The sequence below is a fragment of the Rutidosis leptorrhynchoides genome, chromosome 3 (assembly GCF_046630445.1).
Source record: "Rutidosis leptorrhynchoides isolate AG116_Rl617_1_P2 chromosome 3, CSIRO_AGI_Rlap_v1, whole genome shotgun sequence".
NCBI classification, from domain to species: Eukaryota; Viridiplantae; Streptophyta; class Magnoliopsida; order Asterales; family Asteraceae; genus Rutidosis; species Rutidosis leptorrhynchoides.
Window position 1 is genome coordinate 218,252,815 of NC_092335.1, and position 11,734 is coordinate 218,264,548.

At 37.0% G+C, this 11,734-nt stretch overlaps 1 protein-coding gene across 1 annotated transcript; it reads left to right on the plus strand.

The window, feature by feature from the left end:
- Window positions 1–4,118: 4,118 nt before the first annotated feature.
- Window positions 4,119–6,307, plus strand: LOC139900827 (uncharacterized). Its single transcript, XM_071883581.1, has 3 exons — window positions 4,119–4,198; window positions 4,664–4,670; window positions 4,841–6,307. Exons 1-3 carry the CDS (start codon window positions 4,119–4,121, stop codon window positions 6,305–6,307), a joined length of 1,554 nt encoding a protein of 517 aa, XP_071739682.1.
- Window positions 6,308–11,734: the final 5,427 nt, after the last annotated feature.

Genomic DNA, 11,734 nt, shown 5'->3' on the forward strand with positions numbered 1-11,734 from the left:
AGTATATATACAGGAGATGGCATCGATATACATGGAAAATTGCCAACTAATTTGTGAGCTATACAAAGGATAACTATCATATTATAATTCTACTCTGATATTCGATATATGCAATGCCCAATCACAGTATAGGTCAATTGAAGTATATGCAATGCTTACCCTTGTAACTAAATAAATTAAAGATATGGTTAATAGTTATTTCTTTTATCTCTGACCTCAAAGTATACTTCAAATGAAATAAAAACCTCACAAGTGGTTTATGGTGATTAACATATATATAAATATACATCTACTGTTATCATGTGTAGGATATATTTGATCTACTTTTGTAAAATTACTTACAAAGACACGAGCAGCTTCACCTTCACCGATTTTGTAACATTCCTTAAATATATCCACCCTAGTTGGCTCTCTTCCCAACTTCACCTACAATGAGTAAAACCGAGGTAACTATTAACGATGTATATTCAAAAGCTATACGTACTATATAAATAATTCCCCCATGATATATTACCATCAGTTCTTCACGAATTCTTGCAAAACTTTTTTTCCCCGTCATTTGTGACAACTTCTTTTTAGCCCTATTGTCTTTGTTTTTTCCGGTCATCTCCTGAACAAGAAAAGAGTGGTTAGTATTCAAGGAGATCGAATCACGATGGTTAGTCTATCTACATGAAAGTGTAAGAATATATCATACCATCACATCATCTCTGGTCCAATATTCAAGAAGTCTTCTCCAGTGTCTTTTGGTTAGTTGTAGAGGTGGTGACTTTAATAGCTCCTCCATTGGTTTAGACGGGTCAAAGTAACATTCCTTAACTCTCGACCTCCAATTTTTCATTTTGCGCCCATATGATTAGAGTATCCACGAATTAGCAGTTGGTGGAAAATCAACTTTGTCTACAAATTATAAAAAAAAAAAACATATAAATCACATGCATGAGAACAAAAAAAAAAAACATATTATCACACAGATTTTAAAATATGTACCCTTAAGAACTTCAACAACTTATCCTTCTTTTCGGGTTTAACTTTGTTCCACGGTCTATAAATTGGACAATACTGGTAACTCCATGATAAGTAACCAAGAAAATGGGTAAATTGACTACTGTTTGCACCAATTGGCTGGTCATGTTCATTAAAAGTAATAGGAAGTCGAACATGTGGCTTTTGCATATAATTCTGCAGCATAAGAGTCGGTCCTCTCGACTGATTATCTACAAAATATGTGCACTTGATTTACAACTGATATACTAAACAAGAAACAATATAAATCGAATAAACAAACCAAATTAGAAAAAGAAAAAATAACCTAGTTCAGTTTCTTCATTCACACGTGAACCTTCTTCAGGTTGTTCATGTAGTACTTCAGTTAGTTGTACTTCAGTTTGTTGTACTTCAGTTTGTTATAGTTCACCTTGTTGACGATGCTCTTCAAAATCTTCATCATAGCTTGTGTAATTATCGTATTCTTCATTTTGTCATTGTGCATCATCCTCGGGCTTCGTATCTTCATCTTGCAGTTGAAGACGACCCAGACCTCTACCTTCTTCTTGGCTGACTCGTTGAACTTTACTTTTACTTAACCTCGGTCTTTTATCACTTACATTGCCCTTTTGAGACTTGGATTTTGAGGATGATTCTTTGGAGATATGAGGTGCCCTAACTCATTTTCTGATAGTATTGGGTGCAACGAACTGGCGTTTTCTCATGGTATTAGCCTCAACCTGTTGAGAGGATCTAAGTGAAGACTTTTTGATTCCTTCAATTGCCATAATCTACAAGAATGTAAAGAACAATAATGAGCATTATATCAATTAACGCAACAGAGTTATAAACAATTTTATATACAGAGTAGTTAGGAACAATAAAAATTACAGAATCGTTAATCCATTTTCGTGAAAAAAGATATACAGTTTGGTGAAAAAATATATACAGTTCTTGTGAAAAAAGATACCTGTGTTCGATCTTGTGAAAAAAGATATATGTGTTCTTTGAGAGTTAGTTAACTGTTCTTTGAATTGGTGAAAAAAGAGATAAGTGAGTTGTTCAAAAACGTTTTAACTAGCTAACCCTAATTTGATTTGGCGCACACACTAGTTTTGATCCATCCACACCAAAACAATCTAAATTACCTATTTTACCCTTGTAAATAGTACATTGACTTACTAGTAGTTTAAAGGTAATATAGGAAGTTTGTATTATTTTAGAGTGGATGGATCAAATGCTAGTGTGGAAAGATCACCTCCCAAATTTTGGAGGTGAAATTTGAATTTACCCAAATTTGGGAGGTGATGTTTGAATTTACGACCAGGTTCAAAATTTGGGTCCGAAATCCGTGATATTTGGTAGTTTCTTTTGAGAGGGTAAGTTTTGGTGAAAATTAATTGAGGCCGTATAACTTCTCTATTTTTCTCTATTTTCTAGCTATTACTGGTAATTAATTTATAAACTTTATAGAATAAATGTACACGAAATTAATTTAATTATTCATAAAATGTATTTTTTTTAAATATATCATAATTTATCGTAATTTAACATCGTTTATCGTAATTTAACATTGTATTATTTTAGGGTTTGGAGGTGAAATTTGAATTTACCCAAATTTGGGAGGTGCATGGTTTAGGCTTTAGGGTTTAATGTTTAGGGTTCATGCATATGGTATAATGTTCAGGGTATATGGTTTATGGTTTAGGGTTTTAGGTATAGGTAGGGTTTAGGGTTGGTATAGGGTTTATGGTTTAGGATTTGTGGTTTAATGTGTAGGGTTTGGTTTTTAGTGGTGTGCCTAAAAGTTGGTGGTGTACGGATCATCACCCTTATGGTTTAGGGTATAGGGTTTAGGGTACATGGTTTAGTGTTTATGGTATAAGATTTAGGGTATAGGGTTTAGAGTTTTTGGTTTAGGGTTAGGGTTTAGGGTTAGGGTTTAGGGTTTATGATTTAATGTTTGGGGTTCAGGGTTTAGGGTTTAGGGTTTATAAACCCTAAACATTAAATCATAGACACTTAACCCTAAACCCTAAACCCTATACCATATACTGTAAACGTATACATTAAATCATAAACACTTAATCCTAAACCTGATACCCTAAATCCTATATCATATATACCATAAACATTAAACCATGTACCCTAACCCTATACATGTACGGATCATCACCCTTATGGTTTAGGGTACATGGTTTAGGGTACATGGTTTAGTGTTTATGGTATAAGATCTAGGGTATAGGGTTTAGAGTTTATAAACCCTAAATCCTAAACCCTAAACCCTAAACCCTAAACCCTATACCATATACCATAAACGTACACATTAAATCATAAACACTTAATCCTAAACCAGATACCCTAAATCCTATATCCTATATATACCATAAACATTAAACCATGTACCCTAACCCTATACCTGTACGGATCATCACCCTTATGGTTTAGGGTATATGGTTTAGGGTACATGGTTTAGTGTTTATGGTATAAGATTTAGCGTATAGGGTTTAGAGTTTTTGGTTTAGGGTTTAGGGTTTATGATTTAATGTTTGGGGTTCAGGGTTTAGGGTTTAGGGTTTATAAACCCTAAACCCTAGACCCTAGACCCTAAACCCTAAACCCTAAACCCTAAACAGTAAATCATAGAAACTTAACCCTAAACCCTATACCATATACCGTAAACGTACACATTAAATCATAAACACTTAATCCTAAACCCAATACCCTAAATCCTATATCCTATATACCATAAACATTAAACGGTTAACCATGTACCCTAACCCTATACCTGTACGGATCATCACCCTTATGGTTTAGGGTATAGGGTATAGGGTTTAGGGTACATGGTTTAGTGTTTATGGTATAAGATTTATGGTATAGGATTTAGAGTTTTTGGTTTAGGGTTAGGGTTTAGGGTTAGGGTTTATGGTTTATGATTTAATGTTTGGGGTTCAGGGTTTAGGGTTTATAAACCCTAAACCCTAATCATTAAATCATAGACACTTAACCCTAAACCCTAAACCTTAAACCCTATACCATATACCGTAAACGTACACATTAAATCATAAACACTTAATCCTAAACCCAATACCCTAAATCCTATATATCCTATATACCATAAACATTAAACCATGTACCATAACCCTATACCTGGCCTAAACCATAAGGGTGATGATCCGTACACCACCAGCCAACTTTTAATCTACATTATGTATATTATTTTATATTTTATTAATTATTTGAATCTTTATCTTAAACTTATAGTATTAGATCTTGTTAGATGTATCAAAATCATCATATAATAATAATAATAATAATAATTATTATTATTATTATTATTATTATTATTACTATTACTATTAACAATTTATAATAACATCGTACGTATTTAATTGCAATTGCAATCATCATCAGTTTTTGAAGATGTGTTTGCAGATCTAAGTTAATTTCAATCATTGATTATTAATTAGTTAATACGTAATTGAAGATATAAGTTGCAATCATCGAAAAATTGGGTCAGCTTGTTTCATACGCTTTGTCCATACTCCTTAATTTTGAATCTTTGATTTTGAACCAGGTTAATTTCTTTTGTTTCATGTCCATACCCCTTAATTCTTACAGTACAATCTTTGATTTTGAACCATGTTAAATTATGTCTGATTAAATGTGTCTGTAGAATACAGGTCTATATATGATGAACTCGACTTGGATGTCCTTGTGTAGATCTTCCCCTGCATACGAAAAAGGACTTGACAAATTTATAGAATGTATTTTCTCTAAAAAGGGAAAAGATGGTCATATATATTGTCCATGAAAATATTGTGGTAATCACAAACGGGTTGATCGGGTTCAGGCTAAAACACATTTGCTATGTGACGGGTTTTTCGAAGGTTATAAAATTACAAATGTGTATTTTGAACCGAATGATACACCAACGTTTGAAGATGCTGATGAAGATGATATGCAAGCATTGGCCCAATGTGTCTTCAATGTGTTTGAAGATGAAGATGAAGATGAAGATGATATCCAACAAACTGAAAATCAGACTGTACCAAACTTAAATGCTGAAAAGTTTAATAAAGTAATGGAAGATGTAAAGAAAGAATTATATCCCGGCTGTAAGTTCTCTGTTCTTTCGTTCATTGTTAGACTCTTCCATTCAAAATGTGTTGGAAAATGTAATGAAAAAGGATTCAGCATGATTCTTGACACAATGAGGGAAGCCTTCCCTCATGATGTCATACCGAAGTCATTGTATGAATTAAGGAAGATAATAAGAGATTCGGGTCTAGGTTATAAGAAAATTGATGCTTGTCCAAATGATTGTATGTTGTCCTGGAAAGAAAACAAGGACAAAATTAAGTGTGACGTATGTCAGACCTCAAGATATAAACAAATTAATAATGATTCTGAAAATGAGTCAACCACAGAAGTTGATAATGATGGTGATTATAAAGCTAAGAAGGTTGGAGAAAAAGTGTTGCGTTATTTTCCACTCATACCACGCTTGCAAAGATTGTTTATGTCGCCTAAAACGGCCGGGTCGATGAGATGGCATGAAGAGAGTCGTACGAAAGATGGTAGATTAAGACATCCCGCAGATTCACCAGCCTGGAAAACATTCGATTATGAGAATAGTGAATTTGCTAAAGAACCTCGTAATGTGAGGCTTGGTTTGGCGAGTGATGGGTTTAACCCTTTTGGAAACATGAGTGTTTCACATAGTACATGGCCTGTTGTTTTGATGCCATATAACCTACCTCCATGGTTGTGCATGAAAAAACCTGTTCTATTCCTAAGTTTACTTATACCCGGTCCATCTGTTCCAGGTAATAATATAGATGTCTATATGCAACCTATAGTTGATGAGTTGAAAGAGTTGTGGGATACTGGAGTTAATACTTATGACGCATCAACTAAGAGTTACTTCACACTGCGTGCTTCTTTGTTATGGACGGTAAGTGACTTTCCTGCGTATGTGAATTTATCGGGTTGGAGCACTAAAGGTAAATTAGTTTGTCCTTCATGCCATAAGGAAACCAGATCAACACGGTTATCAAACTCCCACAAAGAAATCTTCATGGCACATCGTCGCTGGTTGGAATCGTTGCATCCTTTCCATATGGATAAAGATTCTTTTGATGGCGTGGAAGAACGTGAAGGGCCACCATGTAGCTTAACAGGGGAACAAGTGCTTGGGGAGCTGAAAGGTTTTGAAATAAAATTTGGAAAACTTGTGAAGGATAACCCTTCCTTACCATATAATTGGAAGAAGAGAAGTATTTTTTTTCAGTTACTGTTAACACCTATTTCCTTATGAGGTAAGGCTTAGTATGTCAACAAGATACTAGAAGTAATCTAGCTTTAGGAGGGCGGAGTGTTGCCGATTGATTTTCACCCTCGGGAAATAATCCCTGCAGACCCGGTTCACAAGTATAGAAACTTGTGGGGTGACTTAATCAATCTGTCGTCCGTAGAGTGTAAAAGTGCTAGCCGGATGACTTCTAGTGAGAGAAAGTAGAGAGATAAAGAGAAGTGAAGTCTCAGCTCTCAAAGTTGTCAGAATATCTGAACTGTGTAAAATGACGACCCAAGGGGTCTATTTATAATGTCAGATCCACCAGATTACTCAGGGACACGTGTCAAATGATGATACGTTCTGTTATTCGTGATCCGAAATTTATGCTGAAGGTGGCGTTCTCCGGCCAGGGCTTACGCGCTAGGCGGCCTTCAGGGCTTACGCATGACGGAGCAGCCTGTACAACAGAAAATGCTGGACGGTTAACTCCACAAAACTGCTATTTCCAGCCTTCCTGATGCTACTTTTATGCTTCTATTATGCCTTTTATGTGTGTATTCGATAGGATACACCATTAAGTCCCCCCAGTTTAATGACTTAAGCATTTGAAAAATGATTAAGTTGTTAAACTTGTAATAACGCATGCCAAACCAGCCTGTTCATTGCCTACTTGCATCGGGGATAACATTTTAGGCATTAAATGTAGACGGATTTTACTGACGCTGTTATGATTAATTTTTTACGGCTGAGATCTTCCACGCGCCTCCAGCTGTAAAAAGTGCTATTTCGTACCCTTCGTTTAAACTCACCCCTACACGTGTCTTAATCGTGGCCATAAAAATTGCATCGATGAAATCCTATAAAAACCGTCATAACCCTGTTACCATCACTTTTTTACTTTTGCCAAGATCTAAAAAGAATATTTCTCCCCCAAATCTTCATCGCCTTCTTCAATCTTCAACTTTTTAAGGTTTACCGTCTTCCAAGGTCAGTACACTTCATCTTACTGCTATTTTCTTCTTGTTGATATCTTTTACTATATTATCATGGCTTCTACACGGAGTACTGGCCAAGAGCACGCTAAGCCTTCTTCGTCAAATACTGCTGACATCCCAGAAGTTAGCACGATGGCTTCATCATTGACAAGTGAATATTTAGATGGCTTAAAGATTGCCTTCCGCCATCTCAATCAATACAACCCTGTTCTTCCCACCAATAGACAAACTGCTGACAACCCTCCTGAGGGAAAAATTACTTTATACGCCTTACAAATTACCCACGGCAACCTCCGTGTTCCCCTTACTAACTTTCTTCTTCGCCTTCTTAGATATTATAAGGCCTGTCTTAGTCAAATGCATCCCCACGGCCTTCAAAAAATCATCCTTTTTGAAATGTACTGCAATGCCATTAATATAAAGCCTCGCATTAAAGTTTTTATCTCTTTGTTTAGAATTCGCACAATTAGTGATTGCTGGCTCACTATTGATAGTAAGAAAAATAACCATTTTGTTGGTCCGAATAGAGTTTCAAATTTGAAGGACTGGAAAAGTCCATTTTTCTTTATTGATGAGACCGTTATTCCAGAAGAGTACTCCGTTGTCCGGGAATGGGGTGCTATTGATGCTGGTATATGAAAGGGCATTAAGATTTCTCCCTCAGAGCAGCGGATAGTAAATAGCTTGAAAGAGCTCCGCCTTCCGCCCAGATCATACGAAAGGTATGAGGAAATTCTTGTGCTGTGCAAAGTGAGTCAAGAATGGTCAAGCAATTCTGTGCCAGTACTTCGTGAGAAAAACCAGGGTAGGATGTGATATGATCATCCTATTATATATATATAGATTTGTTTCTATTGTTTGTCATGTTTACTTATATTGCTGTTTATGTGTAATTTTTACAGCCAACTCCGTGATGCAGGTTCACTCTGCTCTTTTATCCGCTGATCTTGATGATGATGTAGAGGTCACTGCTCGTGACATAACCGTTGAAGAGCTAGAGGCGGAGAGAGTTGTAGCTGAAACTAAAGCTGCTGCTGATGCTGCTACTGCTGAAAAGGGGAAAGAAATTGCTGTGAGCAGCTCAAACAGTGAAACCGGGTCTGAACATACAGACACTGAGCGGACAGCGGATGATACCACCACCGCCGATCAACAAACATCGGGGTCAGTTGACATCACGGGTGAAACTAACCCCACTCCTCCTCCAACCCAAAAGACAAGAAAGAAGAGCATAGGCTCTAAAAGGGCGAAGAGTACAGAGCAGGGCAAAAAGCAGAAACGCATGAGAAGTATGTCCATTCTTTGCTTTCTTGAAAATGCTCATGTTTTTGAGTACAACCGTTATGTTTGTTCATAATGCTAATTTATTCTTGTTAGTGATTTTAGCAGAGTCGAATGATAGCCAAGGGAAGGCCGCGGAGGGCGGTGAACGGAGGACGGAGGAGAATCTTGAAAGTGAAGGGGAGAAGGGCCTGAAAACGCCTGACCCAAACTTTACTCCATTCGATGAATCTGAATTTCATGAAGATAGGCCAGAAGGCAACTCTGCTTATCATTCTCCTCCTCCTAATATCACTAACCCAGCTATTACATCCTCCAATGTTCAAGAGCCAACTCTTCCTGCTCATGTGAGGGCATTGCAGGTCATCATTGCAAACCCTGCCACTAAGGATAAAGAATTTGCAACTCTTCTTCAGGTATGAATGATAAGATCTTCTGCATGTATATGTTTGTAATTTATTGATGTGAGTTGCCTGAAAGTACTCATAAATTTTTTTTCTTGTACAGGGTTGTGTTATCCCTGAGCTGAAACCCCAATTCACTGCTCTCCGTTCTAATCAACTCAGGCAATCAACTATGGCAGCTCATGTACTGCTAACCAATCATCTGGACTCTGTGCTGCAACTGCAGAAGCATCAAGAGTCTATTCTCGCTATAGCCCGTAAAGACATAACTGAAGGTGCAAATGCTCGTAAAAGAGCTGCTGATGCTGAGCGTGCCTTAAGTGATGCGCATAAAATAATAAAGGCTAAAGAAGTTGAGCTAAAAAGTACTCAAGATGCTTCTGTTGTTCTGCAAGGGGAAAGGGATGCTGAGAAGAAAAGACTTGAAGAGGAGCAGGTGAAAGTGGGTGAGCTGGAGAAGCAGCTGAATGCAGAGAGAGAAAAGTCTGCTGAGCTTCTCCGGAGGGCGGAGAAAGGTGAAGGTAATTTTGCAGAGCTTAAGAAGGGTATACCAGGTCTGATAGCTAAGGTGCTTGGATCCAGTCTTGTAGGGAATCCCTACAATGATTATGTTGATGCTGCCTGCACCCATGCTATTGCTGATGTGACCGGCAAGTTGTTTAAACGCCTTGCTCCCAACCAGACCCCTTCTGCTGCTATTGCCAAACTTATGCCTCCTGGTACTCAGGAAAAGGTTGATGAGACTAAAGACAAATTGATAAATTTGAAGATAAACGTTGATGATGAAGTATGCAGCAAAGAAGATTCATCTGCTCAAGATGTGCTTAGCGTGCAGTTTGATTGAATTTTGTAAAAATGTCAAACAATGTTTTGTAATAAATTTCCTTCTGACCTTGACATTATATACATACTGACTTTATTGTGATGACTACGTATGTTTACATGCTTGTTGCAAATATTTTGATGCTTAATGCTTTAAAACCAATCGATTATGCACCTGAGCATAAAATTTCTACACACAATTGTGCAGTTTATATTTGAGCAAATCATTTTGAAAAGTGTATAAGGTAATTCATATGTAGACGCCTTGCAATATTAAGTTTTGCTAAATGAATATGATGTCTGAATTCTGTTACACGCTTTCCGTCATAAAATTAATGAGGAAGAATTATGAAGTGTTTTAGAAGAATGATTACAAATCAATAGACTCTCCGTTTTACGCCTTCCGTCATAAAGTATATGAGGAAGAATTGCTAATTATTTTGCCTTCATACATAAAATATAGAACTTCCTTATGTGAAGTAAGTTTTTTATAATGTTTGTCATGACAAGTATCTGAGTTTTGTATCATGCCTCGGTGCGTTCTAGTAAAACTTAAACGTTTTCTAGCCGATCCCTTGTGCCTTTACTGGCCAGCACAAAAGCTTCCGCCATCGGAGGTATTTTAAAAATACACTCCTTCTGTGGGCAGGTTATAAATGTAATGTTTTACATTTGTCACGGGCAGCACTTTGTTTAAGAAAAATATAAAATTTATTGTTCGGTACTGTGCAGTACATAAACGATTGATGACGAATTTAGGTGGATCAAGCCTAATTAGTATGCCATGAATGTTTAATGTATGCAATTGCTAACATATGCACTGTAAAATAACCACAATAGTTCACAGTAAATTGATAAACGTTGCTCTTCATATAATGCGAAAATATGTTCTTCAAATGCCAAACATGCGTATTTTGGCATGAATACAATGATTGTAAAAGACAATGTCTTTGTAAAAATGCTAAAAAACTGCTCTGATAATAAACTTTTGTTCTTGATAACATGCTGAGATTTGCTTCTTCACACACCGAGCGCCCAGCGCTATCCGGCCTACACACTTGATTATGGAATGAAAAACTCCTGAACTTCATTATCACTAAACAACCGATCATGCTTTCTCCAGTTTACGTTGCCTTTTGGTAAGTTCACAAATGTTGATCTCTCCCTAGCCGGTGCCACATACTGTGAATGTATGGTGGCTACTCCATTAGGAGTTGGGAACCTGATCTCTACATGAGCTGTCGATGTTATTGCTCCGAATTTAGCCAACGCTGCCCTTCCAAAAAGGACGTTAAACCGAGAATTTCCATCTATGATTGTCAAATCAATTGTTTTTGTTCTCAACAATGGGAATGTGCCCATAACAACTTCCAAATGAATCTGCCCCATGGCTTTTACCAGTGCTCCCGTTAATCCAGAAACTTTCAACCTCGTTTGCCTAGCTCTGCTCTGCACATGCCTTGGAAAAGTCTTCAAGCAATGCCAGTAAATGATGTCAGCTTCACTTCCCGTATCTGTGTAGATACAGTTGATAAACTTATTTACTATCACTGCTGAAATGATCACTGGTTGGACGGACAACACCCAATTCTGAATTGGCTGAAAGATAATTGGAGCATATCGCCTGCTGTCTAAATTGCTGTTTGTTGATTCACCTTCTTTATAATGACTGTCATTGATCTAAACCACCTAATTACAACTTCTGGATTTGTCTCGCGCTCTGTGATCTGGTCTCCGTACTTCGGTTGGTTCTGATTATCTCTTCCGCCATGCTGCTCTCTTTTGTTCTCTCCACGGCGTACTCTGTTACCATCATTCCTTTGCCACACAAATTTCCTGCGAGGATCATTCCTCCTGTACCGTTTGCCAGGCAACAAATGATTCAGTTCTCCTGCCTTGATTTTCGCTATGATTTTTCTCATCAAAGATTTTCAATTTTCTGTATC

Excerpts from the sequence above, each read along its gene's own strand:
- LOC139900827 (XM_071883581.1), top strand. The coding sequence starts at position 4,119 with ATGTACCATAACCCTATACCTGGCCTAAACCATAAGGGTGATGATCCG.